This window comes from Cupressus sempervirens, chromosome 4 (genome assembly GCF_028749045.1).
Source record: "Cupressus sempervirens isolate cs-2001-9-10 chromosome 4, ASM2874904v1, whole genome shotgun sequence".
In the NCBI taxonomy this organism is placed as follows: Eukaryota; Viridiplantae; Streptophyta; class Pinopsida; order Cupressales; family Cupressaceae; genus Cupressus; species Cupressus sempervirens.
This window is the reverse complement of record NC_143121.1, coordinates 626,793,059-626,819,612: the sequence shown is the minus strand read 5'-3', so window position 1 is coordinate 626,819,612 and position 26,554 is coordinate 626,793,059. Positions and strand designations below refer to the sequence as shown.

The 26,554-nt window shown below is 37.4% G+C and overlaps 1 protein-coding gene across 9 annotated transcripts in view; it reads left to right on the top strand.

Annotated features, from left to right (window-relative positions):
- The first annotated feature begins 9,435 nt into the window (after positions 1-9,435).
- Positions 9,436-26,554, top strand: part of LOC149562792 (26S proteasome non-ATPase regulatory subunit 13 homolog B-like) — a 94,865-nt gene continuing 77,746 nt past the window's right edge. For 6 of the 9 annotated variants that reach the window (XR_016363986.1, XR_016363988.1, XR_016363985.1 and 3 more), the window contains exon 1: positions 9,436-9,619. Coding sequence is in view for 1 of the 9 variants with exons in the window: in XM_089826244.1 (XP_089682370.1) it covers positions 9,467-9,619 (153 nt within the window). In the remaining 8 variants the exon portion in view is untranslated. Of the gene's footprint in view, positions 9,620-11,812; positions 11,952-26,554 lie in introns of all 9 variants that reach the window. The other 3 variants (XR_016363989.1, XR_016363990.1, XM_089826246.1) reach the window with 3 other exon arrangements.

Here is a 26,554-nt window from a genome sequence, read left to right as displayed (position 1 = left end):
TGAAATACTCCTTATCCTCAAATATCTTATCTACACTCCTACTAGAATGAGGCCTCACTAGAAGCCCTTTGATCGGAAGGAAGAGTATTGGTTAAACATCCTCTTGTGTCATAGTGATATCCCTGGTTGGAAGATAAAATGCAAAAGTATCCTTATCCTAGTGCTCTATCAATGCTAAGATCATACCTCCGTGGAATCTCAAGTATGGTATATGGGATGTCTAAAACAATCCAACATCTTTCAACAATCGAATTTACTCCATGCTCATGTTCTACATGCTATCCTGTATGAACTGCATAGCATGTGACATCTTATATTCACAAAGAGACATTAGCACATACATATCACATCAAAATTACACATCAATACCATCTTGTGAGTCAAGTTTGATCATTCTTGTCAGGGTCAACATCTTGCTCATTAGGGTTGACTTCCACTGATCAGAGTCAACTTCTCCTAATCAAGGTTGATCTCCCTCATCATGGCCAACCTGAACTTTTGGAGTAAAATTTATGCCCATAATAGAAGTTATAAAATCCTCAAAACCACAAATATACATCAAACCATACACATATCAAGACACAAAACACTACACACTAGCACTCACCTTTGGAAGCAGGTCACCATTGTGATTACTATTCTCATATTCTCCATTTGTGTGGGTTCTAGGTCCTTCATCTTCAGTACTTCTTATCTTCTTCAAGCTACAAAGGTAATAAATAAATGGCAAGGTCCTCTATTTATAGTATTTTTCAACATGAGTTAGGGTTAAAACTAGGGTATCCTTTCTATGCATTTATTCCTTTCATCATAACTTTAGTTAGATAACTTTGATTTTCTCTCCATTAGAAGCATTGGAATCATGATTCAATTATATATCCTTTGATGTTAGTTAACAGATGTTTTCACAACTTCCTCACCAATTTTGAAGGTTTTTCTCATCAATTTACATTTGCAATTCCTAGGGATAATTATATCTCCTAGTTTCACCTTTCCAAAGATGGCAAGCCGAAACAGGGGGTGTATGGGAACCTACGAACCTCACAGAATCATTCTTATTAATATCTTTGTGATTTTAGATTTTCACTAACACATGTTCTACAGGATGCAAATATTAACACTTTGTTGCAAGATCATTGCTATTGGAATTTGTTATATCCTTTTTCCTTTAAAAAGTTTTCTTTACTTTAGCTTGCATATTTACGTAGTGTCATATCCAAGTAAAGTGGGGGCTAAATGTATTGTCCTAAACTGGATGAACTTAAATTTATGACCGCTTAGAACTTATTTAATGTAATTTAATGATAAATTGTCATTTAGGTCTCTTACATATCCTCCTCCTAAATGGGATCTAGGTAGGACCTAAATAGTCCTCCTTGGCATTCCTATTCTACAACGCAAAACTCAAGGTAGTATCTATTTACCTAGCTCCTCTTACATCCTTTCTCTTTAATCAACATAATTCCTTTTTGCATTGAAATGACATTTCCTCAAAATTTGGACCTAATTTCTAGATTTTGGGACCCATTTTAGAGTCCCGATATAATTCTAGGGGCTTCTACACCTACAGGGGAACAATGTGCCCTTAATTTGGTCCCATTTTGGGTCTTAGCAGTTGGTAACTTCTCAAGGTTTGGTCCAGAATTAGGTATCTGAGCCTAGGCAACCTACAAGAGGAGATTAATCTAAATCCTTTATAAGCATCCTCAATTGCTTCATTTGGCATATAGAGACATATCATGCATGTGGAAAATCAGGCAAGCATTTCTTACATGGACAAGCCATTATGGGCATCCCAACCTATCTTAGCACATTTGCAAGGTAGAAGTAAGGAGGCTTGGAAACAATCTTTGAAGCAAGAGAGTTCCTCGTCTTCCTCTTTCATATTCTACTATTCAAGAATTCAAGATTCCATCATGGAGTAAAAAATCATGAAGATGGCTTAGATTGCTTTAGCCTTGGGGGCTTAGTATGCTCTCTATGTTATCCTCATATCTATGCATTGTTATTTCATCCAAATTCATGCACATTACATTGTGCTAGCATTTCAGATCTAAAGATTTGGATCTTTGCATCATCACAATCATAGTTTATACATGAGCATCACACACATTACATTTCAAATTGGTTCTTTGTGGAGGTGAAAACCACAAAAGATGGGGGGTTGACTAAGGTAAACCCCTACATAGCCACCCGACATCCCAAAATTCAGATATTAGTAGATCTTGGAAAGGAAAACTAGTTGCAGATCGGAGTACTCTTTTCGTCGTTTATTAGAATAGTGAAATTAGAATCAACCATACACTATCATTAGGGGTGCATTGCACCCTTGATGATCCCATTTTACCCCTAAAAGACAATTGAAAGATTTTTGGGTTTTGTCTTCTTGCAATTTCAGGCCTAGATCCAATCTTGTTTGCTCATAACAACTACATAACACAAATAAATAAAATTTAAAAGTTTCAAGATAAGTACCTTTTTCCCTCTTTGTCAATTCAACATTTCCTTTCAACATTTATCTACTTATTGGCTTTCTTGCATAGATCTAAAAGTGATTAATTTAGGCTTTTAGGACAACTTGAATTCTTTCCCTTCCTTCATAATCGTAAAATCTTAATTTGTGGTGATGCTCCTTTATTTGTTGGATTGTATTAACCTACTAAGATTTGACACCTTTGAGGTTTGGTTTGAAATAATCTCTTTCACTAGACTCTATCCTTTTGAGGTGTGTGTGGTTGTGTGGTGATCTTAGGGTTGGCTTCTTTGATCACAATTCACTAATTTTTACAACAACAAATCTCATTGAGGGTGGACCTTAACATGTTCTTTGTACAAATCTCTTAAAAGGAAGTCATTTAACTTGGCTATTCCTAACAAGGAAAGACTTTAACAGGTCTTATCAAAATCCTCTAGCAGTGTGACACCCTACACTGTCATTGTAATCTTTTAACATGGATAATCTCTTGATTGGGTGTACTTCGAAAAAATGCAAACTTGTGAGGATCAACTCACACACTATGGTTTTTACCCTAGTTGGGTTTCCATAAGATAAATACTATTTGTGTCTATTTTCATGTTATGTGTTTTTGCTTAATGCTGACCAATTAAGTTATAGCTAGTAGTAACCCATAGATAAGTGAGAAGTGTGATCTGAAGTAAAAAGTTGAGATCAATGAGTACATTGATTTACCCCTGAGTATACTGACATGTGTAGGGACAACATATTCATATACTTTCTCTTCTTTTAGTTTGATTTTATTTATTATGACTATATTTCATTCACTTTCTTGCTTTATTACTTGGCTTCTCTTTTGCTTCCTTTTTTGGTTTCATTTTTATCTTTTGTTCTTAGTCATGTGGTTTTCCTTCTCTTTATTCATTTCTTAATTCTTTTTATTTTATTTTATTCATGTGTTCTCTCTCTCTCTCTCTCTCTCTCTCTCTCTCTCTCACACACACACACACACACACACACACACACACACACACACACACTTTTTGTATCCCCCTTCCCACCCATTCCCCTTTATTTCTTGAATTGGCCCTAGTATGAAATTGCTTTTTCTATTCTCTTGCACTCTCCTCCATCTCAATGATGGATCATTGTGCGATCCGAAACATTGATGTTAAAAATTCTTACACTATCAAATTCCAAAAAACTAATATGCACAATCTTCATCTGATCAAAACCATAAAGAGTAGTATACTCCCTATAATATTGGTATGTGAGATTTTTTTAATCTCAATATGACTAACATGACTAGGACTAATATATTCCCCATGTACATATATATCTGCATGACTAGATATATATATGTACGTAGACATATACATATATATCTGTGCATGTATATATATATGTCTATGTATATGTATATGTATATGTATATATATATTTAACTCATGGCTATTAATACCATGCAAATGCACTTTCTCTTATTGGCAAAGCCTCTCAAGAATAATTGCAAAACTGTTACCATTTTTTTTGGGTCAATAGAATTCTTGCCTGTGTAAGTGGTTGTTGAGAACACCGAGTCTTTGGCCTAAGTTGCTTCTTTTATGCCCACAAAAAAATGAGATACATTAGCTTGTGATTGGACTTGATATCCCTTATGTGTTCACTAATAGCAACTTCTTCAATCTTCTTATTTAAATTATGTAAACAAATTACATAATCAACTACACTTGCCCCATTGTAAGTGTTGCAAGTAAAGGTCCTCAACTTTGACCATCCAACTAAACCATTACAAGTTATTAAATCAAAAGTGTTACATAAAGTAAGAAGTTCTTCCCCAAAATGGTTGCAACCTTTAATGTCTTTTGATACACTTTCATGTTGATGTTTTGTATCTTTTATGAGCAAAATAGGGTTACAATTTTCTTTACAATTGAATATACAAGCTTGATCTTTCAGTCCTAGCATTAAAATCTCCAACAAGGAGAACATCACCTTGTTGTGAGAACTTAACAATATCCTTCTTGAAGATTGTGAAATGGCCTTTGTGGTATAAACTACTCTTTATAAGTTTTAGAGACTTGAGGGGGAAAATACTAGTTTACGATCTTGATAAGATTAATGTTTTTCAAGATTTTGAACCATAACAGATATTTATTAACATCTTCAATTTCCAATTGGATGAAACACCCTCTCTTTCTTATTAAAACCATTATACTTACATACCTTTATTGTTACCCATTGCTTCATTCCACACTACCAACTTCAAATATCCTTCAAACAATTGAGTGTTACATCCTCTGTGCTCATGTGTCTCTATGAGACAAATAATTCATTTGTCTTCCACAATAGGCCTAACTTATGCCCACTTATCCAAGGATAACCTATGTAATTCTAACAAACTAAAATTAAGGAAGACTTGGTAAAATTTGATTACTATTTCTTTTGACATGTAAAACTTAAAATTGAGTCTTCATCTCAATGTGTGTGCATTGGCCTTGGTGCAAAATTGCCCACTAAAGAGTTTGTTGCCAAATTTTTGTTACCCACTCGTTGTTATAATTAGGCAATATTGAGAGACCTGAGGGTGAATTAGTATTGCAGCACTTTCACACCAATTAAAAATCTCAAAACTTAACCGTAAGAATCCATAAAGAATAATACTAAAAAGTAAAGCACACAATAAAAAGGAACTCATATCACCATGATTTATTTTTGACAAAACCATAGCCAAGGGAAAACCCAGGTATGGATAGTACCCACAACTATTTACTCATATGAAAATACTCTATTACGAGTTATGACCATATTTGGAGTCATTGCATACATTTTGTACATTAGTCCTTGTTAGAGGACTTGACCTTGTTACAGGTCTCGAGCCTTTTAGGAGCTTTATAACAATAAGAGTTCATTGCTCAATGAAGACTCATTATCCAATTTACAAAAGGTAATAGTTATAGTACCAAAAGGATTGTCCTGTCATCACAATGCTTGATTAGTCCTTAACAAATCTTGCATATGATATGACAAAACATAAAATCTGACATCTCATCATTAATACAACATCATAGCATCATCCATACGTCATATGCATAGTTTGCATATCATATCTCCTACTCGCGTGCAAAATTTGTCCTTGTTTTATACTTTTTCAAGTTAATTCTTCAATCATCTATCTTCACAAAACACATGACACAATGACCAAAATCAATTATTAAGATGTATTATAAAAGGGTTAACATGTAGGATGTCATCCCTATAGTGACAAGTAATCTAATATGTAAAACAATTTAATTTTTTAGGCCAAATTACTCGATTACCAAACTTACTATAAATATTGTAATCTTAACCAATCAACATAATTTCCATTCATAACATTTGCCAACCACTATTTGAACATAGCAAACATATTTGTATCATATACAAACTTTATACTTCCATTATCCAAAATTATGGTCATTAGTGATTATCTTGCTAAGCCCGCTGACAAAAACATTATAATTGTTCATAGTTTCCTCTATAGGACATAAACAAATTCTAAGCCAAAACTTTATCTAGTGCAAAAATTAAGTTAGGCAATCATTCCAGCTATTTCAATTGCCATCAATGACACCATTTGATTCTTCATGCTTGATCAATTTCCAACACTTACCACACTACCTTGAAATAGTGACCAAAATGACCAATAATGATTCTATCTTTGAACAACCATTCACTTTTACCTTCATTTGTAGCTTCTCTAATCTTTGCAACTTTGAACCTTCTCTCCTTTTGTTGCCTCATAGTTAATTCTTCCTCCAATAAGAAATGAAACCCACTCAAGAGCTATTTTTTGCTTAATGAGTTGTGAATATTAGGCGTAACCACTTTCATGAGCCTCTCTTTTTTTCCAAATAGATCACCAACCCTCCATGCTTGTTAGATTTAGCCTTGCTAAAGAAAAACTTCACTTAAGAAATCTCTTGTAAGATCAAGAGTGTATTCATTTGTTTCACAATATTTTACCCCTTTGATAATTACATTTGCCACTCTTACTCGCCTTTCCTTGATCTCTTTATCATGGGTATTGTCCACACGAATCTTTGACACATCTGTAGAGGTTGAATACTGTTTACTATATTTTGTCATGTGTTTTGGTAAATTGTGAAAAACTTCTTTTTTCCTCTTCAACCTTCACTTTTTCAACCAATCTTGTTTGATGTAATGATTTCTCCTCATTAAATAATGGCTTGACTTCAATTTTCTCTCCTAACTAGTTTTCTTTTAGCTCCATACTAACAATTGTAGATTGAATTTCTTTAATTTGTGGGTTATTAGCTCTTTCACTTTCACTTCATATTATCTTGTTTCCTTCTACTATTTTCATCTCTTCTAGCACCCACCTAAAAATCCATATTGAACTCACCTTTTTCCATGTTAATCTACAATTTTTGCACTGGCGCTCTAAGTAATTCTCTTTTGTTAGCTTCTAGGTTTTTTTTTTTTGTTGGTGAACTCCTTCATCTTACCATCCTCCAAAGATTCCTCATTTCTAGAGACAAAATCCTCTCCTTCATGATCATGTACTCATTAAAATGAGTCTTTGTTCTAGACCATCATTTCAAAATACTTCCACTGTATTCAACTTGTCACTTGTAACAATATTTGATCCTAAACTATTACAGAAACAACCTTATATACCACCTATTTGTGGCCTTGTCACCTCATTTTGAAATTTTAATATATTGAGTGCAACATCTATCTCGTTTATATGAGACTCAACAGACTTTAGCGAGTCTTTTTCAACCTTACCGTTCATTGAAGCTACCCCATTTTGGTTTACATATAGTTTAACGAGAGACTTTTAGTCATACATTTTGTATTTTGTAGGGGTTAAGCTTTTAAACAACAAAATAAAAGATATAAATAAAAGACCCAAGAGAAAAAGACGAATGTGTGGGACATGCCTCTAACTAAAGCTATCTTTTTTGTGCTTAAAACACTTGTTCCTCGCTTCCCTATTCAAAACCCCAAAACCACTGCTTCTCTACTTGAAACCCTAGAAAATAATTAAATATAAAGAGGAATTACATTAGATTTGTCATTTGCATAAGTTGGCCAAAAACATTACAGACATATATCTTCCCTACCCCACAGACATATATAGATAATAAACAACAAAAAAGGCATTAACACCCCATCCAAAAGACAACAACATCCCCACCCACAAAACCACAAAAAGAGACATTTTGTATGCCCAAGACAAAGAAACTGCCTACCTCCGCCAACCACCTATGCCTAGTCCTTAAACCATTGTGTTGCCTCCTCCCTTGTGAAATTTGGAATGGTTCGGTCATCCTGAACTAACCTTGGCATGTTGAGAGGACTAGTTCCTTGGCAAAACTTGCTGCCCTCACTTGTGCCCACCTCTTTAGTCAAAGAGATATCCAGCCACATTCCATGCACTGTGGAATCTCCAACATCCTTCTGCGATTTCCTTTCAAGCTGATGTCTCAAGGGTTGTCCTGGAGCTGTCACACTCTTTTGTGGCATTGCTTTCATAAACCCCTACCTCTCCTCACTCGACACCCATATCTTCTCCTACAAGAATTCCACAATCCTTGTCCACCCTTTCTCTTCTTATAGAACGTGTACCCCTTGTGGATTTGCCAATGACTAGACGATCAAAGGTTGAATTGAAGAATCCCCTCCCCTAATCAACCTCCATGGCTCCTGTCCCATCTCTAACCTGACACCCAAAACAACTCTATCCATAATCTCCTCCAACTCCCGTAGCCATTGTGCATCAACACATGCTGACACAATCCTATAGACTTCCTCCTTGGACTCACCAACTATTAGTGCCAACACCACAAAGAGCGAAACAACATCCAAGTTGGAGCGTCTCCTCCAGTAGGATTTTAGATATTCCATTCCATACATCTATTGGATGCCCTCCAAGAACTCATGATCATCAAACATGAAAATGTTATTTAGACGCCTAACTATGATCTTCCCTTCGTACGATTGTGTCTGATTGTTTGATTCAAGTGCAAAATTAGCCTCCATTTCCCTTTCTCTGCTAAAAAACTTGTGAAATGCCCTTCCTTTCCTCCTTAAAATCACACACTTTGAACAATCTAGAAGCTTTCTCTATGCGGGTGCCAATAAATAATTACAATCTTTGACACACGCGAGGGATTGATATTTCATCAATGTCACTAGAAGTATTGATTCATGATTTCAATTGTACTCCCTCCTTTAGTTAGCAAAAATGCTTTTTGGCCTCTTCAATGTGATTTCCAATCTTTATTTCAAGTCAAGAAGCCTAAGGTCTTCAAAATTTTTGTTCAAAATCCCTAAAGTTGCATTCCCGCCCATATTGGCCAGCTTTTTCGCCACCTTATTTGCTTCTCTGTATACATGGGAAACCTTAAAGTCCTCGAACTCCATTAACATGCATTTCATTTGCTTTATGTTTTTGTCAATATGCCACGCTTCAAGCTCCCCTTTCTTAATTTCGTTAGTGATTATCTCTAAATCCCCTTCAAGATGCACTCCATGGAAACTCAATTTAGCACCTAAGACTAAAGCCTCTTTAGCCGCTTCACATTGTGCCACATTATTCGTTCCATCACTCAATTGTTTGGCCACAAAAGCAAGGGTATTGTCCTTGATGACTCTTGCTATACAACCACATCCAGAGACCCCTAAATTTTCTAGAGCTATCCTGTCAAAGTTAATTTTAACTCATCCCTCCTCTAGTGGTAGCCAACGCACCTTTTCCCTTCTCTATTTAAGATTAGCCCTTAAAAAGCCCATTAACAAGCAAAACCAAAAATATTTATCCATAAATTAATTTCTCTTATTAAATGTAATTTGTAATAATATTTATGTTTAAGAGTATATAACTTTAATACCATTTTTTTTTTTACATTACTATATTTAATAATAATAATAATAATAATTCTACATCCAATATATTTAACCAAGAAGCAACGAGCAAAGGATATTGCAGACGGGGCTTGCAAAATGGGGGGTGGTGTACACTATTTGGAGCAACAGAGGACATTGCGGCCAGAGTTTGCAGAATGGTATGCCGCCATGGCTAATCTCTACGAGCGCAAGTTATGGCATCAACTCACCCTTAAACTAGATCAGTTCCTGCCCCTTGCGGTTCTGCAGGTATGCAATCCTTTTGCGTTCAAATATTTTATCGTTATAACTGATCTGATCATTCTGGGAGGAATGTTAGTGTCTACAGATAACGTATACAATACCCCGCTCACCATCTCTCATAGGGTTCTGGCACAGTTCAACACCAATAACAACTTGAGAAGTTCTAGCATCGGATAGCACATCCGCACGCTTCCTCGTTAGAACATTATCAGCATCAACAATCCTCGAAGCTTCTTTCTTTTGAACTTAACCGGTGGTCACGAGTAGGCTTTGCCAGCGTTGGGCATATTTGCTTTTGGTTCTTTGAACCTCACCTTTTATATCTTCCAGGAGGGCAAAGTTTTTTTTTGACTACGTTACCTTCCCAATCATAACATTAATTTTGTAAAGTAGGGTTTATCCAATCCAGTAGTCCCAGTCTACGTGACTGTCAATTGTCGGAGAAGCTTTCCATTTACAGAACTATGGAATTAGATTATATTAGCAAGGCAATTCTTCCGCGATATCCTGGATTCCCAGTCGAACACAAAAAATATTTAACATTTTGATCCGCGTTCGAGGCATTTGCGCAGTGGACGAGGAAATACCCCGTCTTCCTTGTCTGCCTTGGGGTTAACATCCTCCTTTCCACCGTTAATTATATGGAGGGAATCTTATCTGAGTTTGTTACGACGGCCAATTTCTAGCCCCTTCACCAAAGTTACATTTTCCGCATAACTAAGGTAAATTGTATCAACAAATTTGACCCCGTCCATCTTATCTTGCTTATCATCACAAGCTATTGCAATTCTATTACTTGTAAGGAGCCGAGGCATTGGCTCCTTCTGATTGTGCAGAATTGGTTTGTCGGGAAACAACCTATCTCCAAACACAGATTCTTGAGAACAATAATCTAGCAGTCCTTCACTCTATCGACAGCGAATGGCATGTTTATTGCCTAGGCAAGCACAATGGACTTGCGAAAGTGGTGAACACTGAATTCTTAACCCTGGGTCTTATCAATGCTTAATCTCCTCTCCTTTTTTACTGTGCCAAGCAAGTTCATTGGTTAAGGTAACGCGGATGTTCCAAGAAGCATTCCGTCATTTTGAAGTTTTTGCTAGAGATCCTGACTAAATGAGGACTGCACGATGTTGTGATTTGTGTCGTCGGCAGATCTCTCACGTAAAATACAATAAGGGGTGTTGGCAGACCCTCTATTTAGGCCACTTGAGTTAGTATGCTATCTGGTGAAAGCTGTGGCAATTTACCCGAATTCAGTTGATTTTTTTGATAGGTCGGCTGTGGGTTCTATGGGGATTGATGCACACAGATAAACACTATTACACTGACGCTAAAGCCAAAAAAGCCGCCAAGGCTTACACATAAACATAATTTATACATAAGCATCTGATAAACAGAAGTAACTATTAAAGTCTGCTGCATCAAGAAAGATAGCTGACTGCAGCCACTTAAGTAGACAAGCCAGGAAAGGAGCTTCACATGTGGCTTCAGCAAAGAGTGCCTGGCAGCACGGCTAATTCTACCCTTTGAAATCTCAGGGAACATATAAGACTTGAAATTCCCAGACTGTTAATCAGCAGAGTAACCTTCTTGTTATTTACACAAAAAGCTAGGTCCTGGCAATATAATGCCAGGTCAGCTTGTTTCTTTCCAGTATATAATATGTATGTGTGATGCATTTCACTCCTGCCATCTTAAAAGAAACAGAAACCTCCTCCATATTAAGGGGTCCGAAATTAGAACTATGACTAATGAAGAGGATCTCATTATCAGGTTAGGTTTTTCAAAATCCATTCTCTTACCACCGTATCAGACACTTTGCAACCCAATTTAAAAATGAAGTCCTCAGTGATGGACGTGTGTATGCTGCACTTTGTATTTTCCAGCCTGTCTGCACACAGAATAGATTGATTAAACTTTATGTTGCAGCATCTTTTACCAAAATAACTTGCTTTAGGCATTAGACAGAGACTGTGGCACTAGATGACAGAAAGTCATATTTTCTTGCATCTATGTGAGATAGCAGCCATTGCACATAAAGATGATGCTATAATAAAGTACTCTAATATTGGCACTCAAGGTTTTGGTGTTAAAGATGAATTCTGTGTTGTGTATTAATACCGCAAACGTTTTGAAATTTGTATATCAGACTTTGGAAGATGCCTAAAAGACTGATTTAATTCTGATGGTCTGCAGTTCTCTAATCATTAAAGCTGGCAGTACTAAGAAGGGAAGTGTGACAGCTCACGAGGAGTGTTCTCAATATGGCACACTCTTTGGGACAGCAGCCTATGATAACATCTATGAAGGTGAACTTGGAAGGTGCAAAACAGAGGTGTGTTCCGTGATGATGACCAACCATCTTCTATTTACACATTCAGTTCTCTTTGAATAAGAACCGAGTTAATGGGAGAAATTTAGAATACCATGCTTAATTCCATGTGCACTGTTCTTTAGAATTAGAAACTTAATAATTCCAATAAATTCAATAACGCTTATAAATAACATTGACAATTAAATGGGCTAATGGTAGGATAATTTAATTTTAGTAAAGTCCACATGGAACCACTAACATGTTGTTATCACAGACTGATTGCTGCTGTTAAACTCATGTCAATGCTAAAAAAATAACTGATGTTGCTAGGATTGGAAATATTGAAAATGGAATGTTAAAATTCTGAAAGAACTGAAGATCTATAACAGAAATTGCTTGAAAATTTTAGAAGTGCAACATAATGCGAAAATGGGTTGGAATCTTATATGCTGTGGAAAATGAATGTAATTTTGGTAGATGAACTGGAACAGAAAGATGGAAGGCTAGAAACCTATAAGTGCATATATTTTTCACTGTTAAGTTTGGCTAATATCTGCTGACTTGCTGAATGGCTAATGACAAATCTTCACAGCAGTTGGAGAAATTGCCGTTGGGTTAACAAATTTCCTCTGTGTTTGAGAGGGGCAGCTCCCTTGTATGTTTTATTTGGTTTTTGTGTACTCTTAATTAGAACGAATGAAAGGAACTGGAATGGGAAAAATAAAGTAAGACTGAGAAACGTTACATAGGCTCACACAAGGTGTTATGGAAGATTCCTTAGGCAAAGGTAGTAAGAATGAAGGGAAAGGAGAAAAAATAATGTGTAGGAAATAATGGATGCAAAGTGTTACACTCCTCCAAAAACCCCTGGAAAGATACGGCGATACATGCACTATTTTTTTTTTAACATATGAATGCATCATCGACGACATAAGTGCATGAATGTGATATGCAATGCAACAATAAACACACAATGTTCATAAAAAATATCAAGCAATTTACCACCCAGTTGTCTCAGGGTCACTCAGGGATGCTCCATTGCATTGTCCCCAAGGGTTCCATGACCAAACATGACTACTCACTGTGACGTTGTGTACCGGCTTAGTCGATCAATCACAAGCCTCACAACTTGCCACCAATCACTCAGGATGAGATTGTCATGGACTAGGTCTCTATCAAGGACTGGATTGACAAGGTTATCTTTTGAAAATCCTATACAAATGTACACTAAACGAGACTGTATAGTTGATGTGAATTATCTGAAATGCTCATGACGATAAAGGGTATCTGCATCATAACCCCTTTTTTTGTATAGACCAAGTGGAACATCAAATTGTCATAAATGTGTAGTTCTGCAGTCATAAAAACGTAGAAACAGAGGACATTTGGGTAGGATTAACTGCTCACATGCACAGGAGCAGTAAACATATGTGCTAATTTGCAAACATGTGTGCAGGAGATTTGAATTAATGCACAACAATTAGGCTTATATGCGCAAGAACAGGGTAAACTTGGAAAATTTAAGGTTTTAGGTCTCCAACTCAATTGTCTAGTCTACAGGAGATCATTTACCACTCTAGGGAATATCGGGAATATGCAAGAAGGCATAATTTAATCCAATAGGAACAAGATAACATAAATTCATCAACACATAAGCATATATCTACACTATTCAATGTAAATTGAATTCAATATACAAGATTACATGGAGACATCAAGTCTTGAAGAAGAATACACACATTACATAACAAGATATTCAAATCGAATCTAGAGTAAGAACAGAATCCAATATACAAATGTTCAAGGATACAATACAAGGATGCAACATCATGGTGTCACAAGTTTGAAAGCTGTGCAAATACTATTTGGGATCGCTTGTCACTTATTCGTCGGTCCCCAATAGCAACTAGTCATGCCATTCGACCACGAGTATCCCTCATGCCCTCTCCCACTATGCTCTTCAAGATAACCATGTGGCCCAAATTTACAAGCAAAGCTATCACACAGGGTATATACATATGCAATTTCACAACACCGCACATAACTACAAGAAGCTTGATCATGTAACTGTTAAGCATGAATGCCGATGAAATTCCTATGGGGGAGTATTCTAGCATTCTTGGAGACATGATACAAAGGTTGTGTGTTGCATTCATGATAGAGTTTGTCATTAATGTCAACATACTGGTTATTCTGTGAAGACTGGCAATACAACAGATAGAGTTTGGATTCGTGAGGTTCAAAGAATGAAGTTGAGCTTATGTGCAGTTGAGGACATGTTCTACAGAGTGTTATGATGCTATAGTTAACAAGGTGTACAAAAATATGAAGACAGGACAAAGTTACGATGGATTTAGTGAAGGCAACGTTCAATCAGAGTTTCTGTTTAGCAGTTACTGTTGTTTGGATTGTATGGTGAGAGTTAACACAATAACACTGGATTTGTTAACTAGGGAAACCCTTGATTAGAGGGAAAACCTCGGTGGGGATGGTACCCATAAAATGATGTACTAATATAAATGTTCCTTGTCAGAGGATGGACCCTGTTAGGAGTCAATGAAATACATTCAATACATAGCAGTCCTTGTTAGGAGACTTTGTATCCTTGTTAGGAGTTGTGTCAATCGTGTTAGGAGTTGTTAAGGAAGACAGAAGGACCCACTGTCCAAACAACTTTAGAGCAAGAACACCGAACTCACTACCCAATTAGCCTTAGTACTATCCTTTTCATAATAATACAAGTATACAACTTCTTGCCAAATACAGTCACTTTGTCAGTTCATCGTCCCTCACTGTACCAAACACTTCTCTGATCAAAAGATATTCGCTATTACATTCATTGGATCTTACATACAAGTTCACATACTTGCATTACACAAATATGATCTCGCTGATGATTACAACCAAGGAAAACATCTTTCCTTTATACCAAGTCCTAAAACAAATTATTGAGTCGGCCTTGAGGTTTTCCCAATTTACAATAATAATATAGGACCAACTTAAGATATTACATTTACACGTTACATTACATCTTTACACTTTTTCAAAATAAAAAACAACTGTTGGCTCACAGTCTTTATAACTCTTTACTTGATGCTTATCTGGATGTGTGCGTTTGACCACAACATTTGGATGTTCTTTATATGGTTGTTGCATCTACTATTTACATGTTTTAGAATTAATAAGGATATTGAGAGTTGGTTTAATTGCATAACTGATTCACACCCCCCTCGGCTTAGTTATCTTGGTGGACTTTACATTCTAATAGTAATTAGGGCTTCACACACACAGGCAACTCCATAATATAATGCTATACCCACAGGTACAACAACCGCAATATCCAATACTAAGCAAGTCTTCAAGAAGTATACAACAACCAAGGACAAGTTGGCAATGCATCAATACTTCCAAGTAGAGGGCAGTACAAGTATTATCATCTCATTTGGACAATGTAGGTGTTTGCGAAATTTGGAATTGGGAGTGTCGAAGCACCTTGGATTAGTTAAACTCTGGCTCTCAACATATCACATATAGGACCGGTCAATTCTTGACCCTTAGTAGAACTCATTTAGGACCGGTCAATTTTTTCTCTCAAATTTATTCTTTCTTTAATTTATTTTAATTCCCTTACTCTTTTAGTGTTATCACTTGATTAAGAACTTGCCAATGGCTTACTGTGGGGCCTCTTTGTGCCCAAATCCCCCCATTGAGAGCCACTCCCAATAATGACTCAACACTTGCCCAAGCAAACTCGTGGCACATAATGAAGTCATTCACTTTCATTTAAGCATGGTGGATTGCCAACATAACCCTCAATAATAATGCAAACGTCTCAACCCTGCAAGGTAATTCAATGGTTTCACATTCACACATAAGTGCCAAATTTCACAACTACAAGCATTCTCAAGCACAATTATGACCTGAACAAGGCCAAGATTCAAACTCATGCCTTCCATGGGCTTGCCATTGCCCTTGCATGATCATGACAATGCAATTTCACAAAGGAACTGTTACCCAAAAGCACACAAAATTCAAAACTCAAATGTGGGCTTTCCAAGCCAAAATTTCATGTTAATTTGAACTTTCAAATACCAAGAAAATGAGAAACCAGATTTGTCCTCATGTCAGACAATCTCCAAACTGCATCCAATTCATTTAGAAACCGAAGAATGAAAGCTTCAGCCATGAGATCATTCAAAAATCGTCATATCAAAGAGATGTAAACAATTTGGGCATGAAATCACCAATCTCTTTCATATGTATGTGAACTCTTCATAAGGTGCATAAATTAAAGTATTATGATCATTTTTCAAATAACAAAAATGGAAATAGAACAAGAAATTCAAGCATACCTTCAAGCTCAAGCAATCACTTGCCAAATGAAAGATCCTTTAACAAATTAAGTCATATTTTGAGAGGATGGAGGAATCAAACTAGGAACACCAAAATCCAATACCCAGAAATAGTTCAACCTAAAAAATCTGCCCTCTCTCAAATCGAGTTTCCATGGATGCTTGTTGTGAAAACTCCTCAAAAATCATAAAGCCAAGTTAGCAAAAATGAGTTTTGAAACCTCCGTGGATGCTTGTTGTGAAACCTCCAAAATAACTTAAAACTCATAATTAAATATAAAACCCTAATATTCAAAATAAGTCATCAAAAAATAAACAATTATAAGAACCCTCAATACGAAATATTAAAATCCTAAAATAATTACATTCCCTTCAAAACTAGCTATAACAATTGCTACAACAATTACTCCCAAATCGACTGATTTTAGTTAACGACATATGCGCACATGCTAAAAAGACAACCACAATACAACAAAGAATCACAACATATCATACTTCCAAATCATCCATACCAAAATAGACGAATGTTGTGACATGGTAGCTGTTATATGCCAGATATGGAAGTGTTTATATGCCAGAGTTGAGATGGATTCCACAGGATTGCATAATACCAAAAATAAATGAAATAAAACAATAACATGGAATTACATAAACTCATATTACACCATAAATGATAGAATGATGTATCTTTCATAACATAATCGTTCCATCATTAACTACATCTTTCACTGGTTCTAGACTCCAACAAATAGACTCGATACGGTTGGTTGAGTCTCCAACCGTCACCAATTGATGACACAACTAACAGCCTTTCAAGACGTAAAACCACACAAAACTCCATGGCACACATCAAAACAATGTTGATGAAGCCCAAAATCAGAGTTTTTAGCCAATTTTTGCAACATTACAAAGTTTGATATTTAAACTTGGATCATCTTTGTGTTTGCAGTAGCCCGTGAATGGTAGTTTTTTCTTGTTGGCTATAGCTTATAGTTGATGGTAGGAATGCCCTTTTTAGGGTTCCCGATACTTATTTTTACAATGATGTTCATATTTCCTAATTGGTGAGTCAATTCTCCCACTTCCTTCCTGACAAGGAATTCAACTTTCTTACACCCTGTACGACCCACACCAATCTCTTCTACCGTATGTGGTATGGTTTGCCTCCTATCTGTATTGTGGCTACTCATCCTTCGACCAATGCTCAATCTTCTGCTTCTTGTCGCATGTACGAATGGTTGCTTGGTCTTGTTGGCTGTATAGACTTTCCTTATGTATAGGTTTTTGGCAGGCAATATGACTTGGCTTCCTTCATCTTATCGTTCTTTGTTCCTCGTACACTCTACGTATATTGGTGATTGGTTCGTACTCGTATGGTTTGTATGAGACTGTTGGCATGGGTAATCCCCACCTGTACAGATTGTTTCCGTATAGAAGATGCTCGTATGGATACACTCGTACGAGCTGCACCCATATGGAGATGTCTTCGTCCTCCTCTAGTGCCTTCACATTTGCCTCCACTAGTTTGTGCCTTTCCACTCGCCTTTTTCCCAAAATGCTGGTCCATATGGCTTGCTTCGATACCACTGTATGGTGCCTTTCTAGTATGGCTCTTGAACTTTTCCCAATGATTTCCTTCTTGCTGTGGGCGCTTTTTGACTCTTTTTAGGGTACATATTCTTTTTTTCCTCATTAGCTGTTAAATAATAACCTTCCTTTTTGATTTTCTCCTTTTCCTCCCATATATTTTAATTTTAATAACTTTACTCTTGCTTAAGTACAATTTTGTCAAAGTCTTACCTCTTGATTTGTGTTGGTTTCATGTTCCGCAGCGGTGTTGTTTCACTTTTCCCAAGTTTATTTTTTCTATACCTGATTCTTTATAGTCGACTTCCTCGTCCTTCCCAAGTCAATGGTCTACACTGACTACCCCTTCCTTGCACTTCTTATATTCTGTTGGGTATGTGTCTCCATTCCCTCTATCTTTGTTACTTCCAACATGTCGCAACTTGGCTGGAATATCTCATAATCCTCTATCTACCAATGGAATAATCCATTAAGGGAACACGTTTTGTTCTCAGAGCAGCTACCTAGCCTTATAACGCCTTCCTCATCCTATTCCATCCATCCTTCCTTCTTCACCGTACTCTCCGTCCTTAGACTTTGATTTTCCCTTCGCCTTCAATGGATAATGTGTTCTTCCAATTATTGTTGGTCTTTGCTGTGATAAACCATTCTTTGCCAAGTAGAGCATCGCATCCCTTCATTTCTAGGGTGATGACTACAAAATCTAACAAGGAAGTGTTGTGTTCTAATTGTTACTTTCTAGGCCATGAGAGTGCTAAGTGGTTTTATGCCATGTTGGTCCGCTCCTATCATATAGAATGTAGGTGACCATAGTGTCGGTTTGCCTAGAGCCTTCTATGTCTCTTTGGGAAGTACATTTACTCTAGATCCTCTGTCCACAATAGTATTAGTGAGTTTATGCCCCATAATTTCCATTTCCACTATGGCAGGTGTCCTTCCTTTCTAGATTGTGAAGAACGTCGGATCTAGGGGTGGAGGTCCCCTTTGTAGAGTACTCTTTTTGCTTTCTTTGCCTATGCCCTTGTCTTTTCTTGTGTTGGTGTTGTTTCTTCCATGCTAGAGATTGCTACCCTTAATTGGGGTAATGTTTCTAGTAGGTCTGCTACCCTTATTGGTACGGTGGCCTGAATCATCTATTTTGTGATTTTGGCCTCGGATGTTGACTACATGAATATGATTGTTGCCTCTTGATTTTGTCTTTGTTCCTCTTCCACTGCCAATTGTACTTCCTTTAACCTTTCCTTTTCTGTCTAGGGATTCGGATATGAGGCTTTCTTTGCTTGAAGTGTGGTAATCGCCATTACTTCCTTTTCTAGTTTTGTGACTTCTAGCTTGTTCACCGCCTTCCCTTTCAGGCAGGCAGCATCTTCATGGTTCTCTAACCCACACCACTAACACAACATGCTTCCATAACTTTGGCATTCTTGCGTGAAGTGTCCCCACTTGTTGCATCTTTTGCACTGTATTATTGGGCAGTCTTTTGGGTCATATTGGATGCAACTCCATGGTTTGTTATTATTGTTGTTATTCCACTTCTATTATTCCAATAGCCTCCTAGGGATGCATTGGAAGTCATGGTTCTTGCTGATGTGGTGGGTGGGGTTTTTGGTTTGGCAGTTAGGAGTACTTTCGTATTCCTTGCCTTCAAATTGTACGACTACTCTTTCAAGAAGTGTCGCATGACTTGACATATTTCATAAAATGACTTTTTTGGACAATTGGCTTTTGTGTGCCCTTCATTTCAGCATTTTTTGCACCATAATTCTTTGTTTTCCTTGGCTTCTTTTCCACCTTCATTTCCTTCATCATCTACATCATATCCTTGCAGAGTGCCTGGATTGTTTATGATTCCCCTTCATTGTCTTCGTTACTGTCGTCATCACTCACTTTCCTTTTGTTTCTTGATGTTTTGCTCTTGCTTTCAATATCCATTGGCTGATTGCATGCACCCTTGTATGTGCAGGGTTGTAGCACCTTCATTTTCCTCTGAATGGAATGGGTTAAATCCTCTATGAACTACCCCTTTTTCAATTCATCCGCTGGTTTATTTTCCAACTTACCTATTAGTTCCTTCAAACCTCTGATGGTAGCCTTGAACATTCTCTCTCTTTCCTTGGTCTGTGTTGTATATCTCCACCACTACCTCATCATCATCCTGCAACAACCTAAATTCTGCCTCAAAGGCGTTCTTTAGATTGCTCCAAGTTGCCTTTTGGGTGGCTGGAAGGTTGGTGTACCAATCAGTGGCTATGCCTCGTAGGGTCGCTGGTAAAGCCTTTACCCAGTAATCCTCATCTTCCTACCCAATAGCTTCCCAAATTGTCAAACATGTCTTAAAATGCCGTGTTAGACCCTCCGACCCTTCACCAACAAACTTGGGAAATTTTTGTTTGTTTGGGGTGTTTGGCATTTTTCTTCCTTGATTTGTATCCCTTGTGTTCTGGAAATTAGGTGGGTCAGTGGTTCCTCCGTGCCCCTGGTACTTCTCCTGTACCGTCAGGCTGCGAGTCTTTCCTTCTACCACTGTTAATGTATATACCTTGGTGTTACCAATACTCCCCCCTTCTCGGGGTCTCCAACTCTATTTGCCCTATTCTTACTTCGTCAGAGGTGACCATTTCTTTTATTCGACGTACTATACTCTCAAATAAATCTGTAACTTCTCCTTCCAGACTTCTTTCGTCACCGGTTTTCGAATGCACAAAACCCTTTTTTTCACCCGACTCACTTCCCCAACTATCTTTGTCTCCCTCGTTCCACGTTATAATCACATCTTAGTGGTACTGCCAAGTGGTGACCCCTCCTTGGTGACCCCTCCTTGGTGACCCCTCCTTCTGGTTCTCACTGGGTTTGTGAGGACTATGGTACCCTTTAGCAAGGTTTTGCAACCTTCTTCGTCTTTCTATCTGTTGTTGTATGTGTAAGGCTTGTCTTTCTCTAGCCTTGTTGTCCTCTTGGTGTGTTTCCTTATGATGCTTCTTGTCCTTCTTGGGTAGGAGAGGCATTAATTTTTCTGGGTTACAAGGTGTATGACGTTTGTATCCCTAGGTTCCTCCTCTCGCTAGTTCGTTTCGTAGAATCGTTGCAGTATTTGCTGCCTTCATTGTTCCCTGTGGGGAGTCTCTCTTTCTTCTACTTCTAGCAACCTTTGTGCCACTAACCTTGGAAGGCTCTCTAGGTTATTGTACGTTGTTTTGTTCACGGTGAGTTTTGCTCGTACCGTACCGTTGGGGAGAGCCCTCTGCTCCGCCTCGTCTTCTACATATTGGTCTACCGCTACATCCTACGCTTGAACGAGATCTTGTGTTGATTGATCCTCTCGGGTAACTTCCACTTCCTCGATGTCATTGTTTGTTATCACTACTTGCTGGCTGAAAGTACGTCCCATTATGCATCCATCTTTTCACCTGTCCCCTTTATACGTTCGGGTCCAGACTAGCCGACAATGCTTGAAATGTTATGTGCCAAGTGTGGAAGTGTTTACCCGTCAGATATGGAAGTGTTTATATGCGAGATATGGAAGTGTTTACATGTCAACTATGAAAGTGTGTATATGCCAAATATGGAAGTGCTTATTTGCTAGAATGAAGTGTTTATATGTGAGAGTTGAGATGGATTGCATGGGGTTGCATAATATTAAAGATAAATGAAATACAACAATAGCATGGAATAATGTTGAATCAAATTACACTGTGAATGACAGAATACATATCGGGGAAATGTGCTGAAATGTCAATTTTGGCTGAATGAAAATCGGCCACATGACTACCTTCAAGTTTAACCAACGTCGGGGTTATATTTTGTCTTAGGCACTGTTAGACCTGCCAATTCAGGTGAAGTCAATTTCTGGTACTTGTCCATGTTATTGTTAAAGTTTGGTAGCTGCAGGAGATATCTGCATAGTTGTCATTGCACCAACATTATATTTGAGATATTTACTATGTAATTCTATCTTGCATTATCGAATCCTTTAATATGATGAGGTTACGAAGAGTCCTTATTTATGAACGATCTTTCATATAAAGAGCCATGCCTTTTGAAGATCAGGAAGAGTCTTCAGTGTTGGCTAATGAAGAGACTGTGTGTGGATATTGAAGAGTCAAGACAATGAAAGATCAAGACAACGAAGTGGTCTTCAATTTGTAAAGACAAGATAATGAAGGATCAAGACAATTTCATATATTCTTCAAGAGTTCATATGCAATCAATAATTGTCACGTAGTGGTTTTGAATATTACTCCAGTTTGAGCCTTGTGTTTGGGCATATTGTATTTCAGACTTCTGATTATTCAGTAAAAAGTGATTTTATCGTGTGGTTGGCTTTTCCCCCTCAAGTTGGAGGGTTTTCCCCAGATAAATTGTTGCGTCTTAGTGTTCATTATTGCTTCATTCCTGGTTTAATACATTAACTGTTTAACATGGTATCGTAGCAGGTTTAAGCAACATCTGAATCAAAGTGATAGTAGTAGTTATTACTCAAGAGAGTGGTTCCTGTCTTCCCTATTTAGTTCAAGATGTATTTATGGTTGCATGGATTCTTTTGTATTTTCTTGTATAGGGGCTTTCTTTCAGCATACCTGTGATTGTTTTACTGGTATACATACTGTGATCTCAGTGTGCTTGCTGCAACATTTGGTTCCCTGCCATATATATTGATGGGGATTTTGTAAAAGAATCTGTTGCTACTGTAATTGCTAGAGTTTATGTTACAGTGTTGGTGTTGAGCATAGTTGCTGCAGTTTGTTGCGATCATTCTGTAGAACAATATAATCATTTTGTGTAGTGTCCTTATTGTCAGCTATTGAAAGGTCATGTTATTTGTAACTGCAGTTTACATGTGTACCAGGGCAATCTCTGATTCATGTATTATCCATTTAATCAAGTCATGGTTTATGATTTTTTTGTAGGAGCGTAGACTTCATTCTTGGTCATTGCTTACAGTTTCCTGTGCATAGTCTAGCTGTTTGAGTTGTGGGTCATACTAACTCTCAGTTGTGCATAAGCTATTGCTCATCACTGGGGATTGTCTTCCCTGACATCTGAGTTCTAGAACAGTTTTTAGGATTTTAGTGTTTACATATCAGTTTCATCTGCAAACTGCAATAATATATACAGATGGTACATACAAATCAACGGGCATGCGTTGAAGATTTGGCTGGATAGTTTTAAGAGCTTTGGGAATGTGGGTCCCGCTGCTCTGAGTTACCGAATACTATAATGATTAATTTCTGTTTCAGCTCTATACTATTTCTTTCTGAGTTTCATCTACAACAGAGTCTCTGCAATGAAAGGAGGATGGATGAAGTGGAGCAAATTCTACTCGTTTCTGGATAAAAACAAAAGGGAGAGGCTGAAGTATCGTGACAGAGGAAAAGATGTTTCATGGTCTCTTGGTATTCCTGTATGTTTGACGATTCTCTAGGGGATCATGATTTGAGTTCATAGTGATTGTCATTCTAGTCCTACACTGGCTTGAAGAAAGCATGTTGTGGTCCATGTTTTTTCTATAGACATTCTTGAATAAGATATGGACGCCTATAGCTGTAGCAACCAGGTTTGCTGAACTGTAGCCTGTTTGGTTGCTGGAATTGCAGAATGATGGAATTAGCCAATTCCAGAATTTCTAAATCCAGAATATGGCTTTTGGAATATAACTAGAACCGTTTGGTTCACCTGGAAGATGAGTGAGAAGATTGTTTTATTTGGTTTGAATCTGAAGATCGTTTCATCCATAACGTCCCTTACAAAGTGGGTGATGGAGAGCGTGCCGAACCTATGAAATAGTGTGGTTGAGGTAGTGCAGAACATTTTGAATGCTGTTGCGATTTTTCTGAAGAAGTATTGGAATAATGGTGGAGAGTTTGTGATGAGATTACACACAGCATCTGAAAAAGTACAAGATCATGTTGCAGATGCCGTAATGAAGGTTGTCGATAAGATGAATGGTATCGTGTGGGGAAGGATGAAGAAGGTTCTCAATGCACAAGGCTATGCTGTCTACACCGTTGAATTCATGTTGGATGAAGAAATCAAAAAATATTGGAAGACTCATATGAAAGGTAATCGCCTGACACCCCAGGACTGCACAAATGTTTGATGGCCAGTTCTCGTGCTCACAGCATAAGGTTGCCATTTATTCTTCACCATATTTGTGTGCACAAAATTGACAATATTAGGCCTTATAAAGGCTTTCATGACATCTGGCAAGTGAACTGCATCTGCCGGCTCATTTTCCAGGGATTGTGAAATTCGTTGAATATTTTTAGGTTAAATGAGGGCACGGACTTGAAACCTTTACAAAATTTGGTTTATAAAAAAGTGGAGTTGGAATTGGGTTTACAATTCCACCTTTCATGTGGAAGATTGGTATGCCCAGTTTGGGCAAAAATAGAACTTGGAAATTCCAATTCCATTTTTCTTTTTTGGAAACAAACTCTGAATTTGGGAATTCGGTTATTTGCGTTTCCCAATTCCACCTCATTTCCAGCAACCAAACGGGCCTGATAAGGGATGTGACAATCAAAATCTGAAGTTACTTTGCCGAATTGATCAACAATAAAAAGACAAGTATTTTATGGTTATACGTTTGAATATTGATCATGAATTTTATGAAGTTAATTCATACAATTTCATAGAGAATAGTGAATCATGTATGCTTCTAGCATTAGTCTGTATATTTCTCTTCGCAACACAGGTTGTGTCTATTACTAATCTCTATAAAATGCTTTCCAAATAGATTGAGGAGCAATAGGATGATGAGAGATTACGTAAGGAATTCAAGGAACCCTAGGACCGAGTTGATGACACATAACTTCACTAAAGAGGAAGAATCTATACGAACTATCTTTACATTCAGTTTCTTCAAAGAGGAAGAAGTACCATTCAAAGGGAGTTAAATTTTTAGAATTCAAGGCGACCTATCAAGGGGATAATGCGTTGCAGATGAAGTTGAGATTGGAAAAGATTTATTACATAAAGGGAAAGCTTGATGAGCTGAAGAGGGAGGACTTCTTTCGGCTCAATAAGAATTTGAGGGAGGTTGTGTGACAGAGGGAGAGTGCTATGTCCCTTGCGAAGGATCAACAAGCTTGAGAAGCTATGTGAACCTCAAAAGCTCGTTGTGTGGTCAATCATTAGAGCCAACTATATTTTATACTGATAATCAAAGTTGTGAGAATGCCGCTCCTATTGAGAGGGAGTCTTTGTTGAGGAGTCCCATCATCCCATCATTTAGTTCTTATTATGAGCTTAATGCATTTTTCTTTGAGTGGGAGAAATTTGAGGTGAAAGCCATTGTCTTCTTTGTGAAAGAAGTTTTAGGTGCAAGCCCTTGTTAGTGCATTCTTCTTAGTGAGAAGTTTGAGGTGCAAATCCTTTTTATTGCATTCTTCTCTGTTAGAGAGAAGTTTGAGGTGAAAGCCCCTTGATCCACCCTTTGTGAGTAGCCATGGTGGATATCATGCGAGATCTCCATGACTTAGCACTTGTGTTTATTCACCCTTTGGGAGTAGCCATGGTGAACACCATGTTGAGATAACAATATCACGTTGAGAGATTCTGTGATAAAGTTTTGGTTTCTTTAAAATGGGTGTATCCATTGTGACTATCATGTTGAGAAACTCCATGGCATGAGAGTTTGAGAATGATATCTCCTTCGCTAAGAGGGAGTGTTAAAGTTTGGTAGCTGCAGGAGATATCTGCATACCTGTGATTGGTTCAGCATTATATTTGAGATATTTGCTATGTTATTCTCTGCTGCCTTATCTAATCCTTTAATATGACAAGGCAGCAAAGATTCTTTATTTATGAACGATCTTTCATATGAAGAGTCGTGGCTTTTGAAGATAATGAAGAGTCTTCAGCATTGGCTAATGAAGAGACTGTGCGTGGATATTGAAAAGTCAAGACATTGAAGAGTCAAGACAATGAAAGGTCAAGACAACAAAGGGGTCTTCAATTTGTAATAGAAAGATAATGAAGGGTCAAGGCAATATCACATGATGCAATGGCAATATCATCAAATGTCTAACTGTAACAATATCATTAATCCCGTAAATCATAATGCACTTAAAACCAATGAGTATACCAGCAGAGCATAGAAGACAGTACACCATATCATAGGAATCCCAAGAACACTTTTAGTTTTGGAGTTAAAAACATCATTTATAAAGATACGAATGCAACTAGGCATCATCATATGCCATCATGGCATCTATTGGCATATACGTCATGCATATATGATCACTATTGCATGACCCGAATAATCAACTACTCACATCAGCAGTGACATCGTATGGACAAAGGAATATATCAGTAATTGAGTGTATCACACAATAACACTCAAGATTCTTGCTCGGATCAAAAGAGTAAACATGTAACAGGATGTGAACATGGTAGGCACTACATGGAGTACATTGTGGTCTTTCATTTCATCATCTTTGGAAATCATTTTTTCAGACGAGCTTTTCATCTTAGAGACGAAGAGGAGGGCTTCTCTGAACTAGCTGTCAGAAGAGGATGATCTTCTCTCTAATTTAGTGGCCTACAGTAGTGAAAGACCACCCAAGGGTTGCTCTACAGACTTTACACAGAGGTTTCGCTTGTGCTTATTTCAAAGATTTGGTAGGGATCCACTGAATTCATTCAGATGAAATCAATAGAAGGATTTATTTTCAGATTGCAACA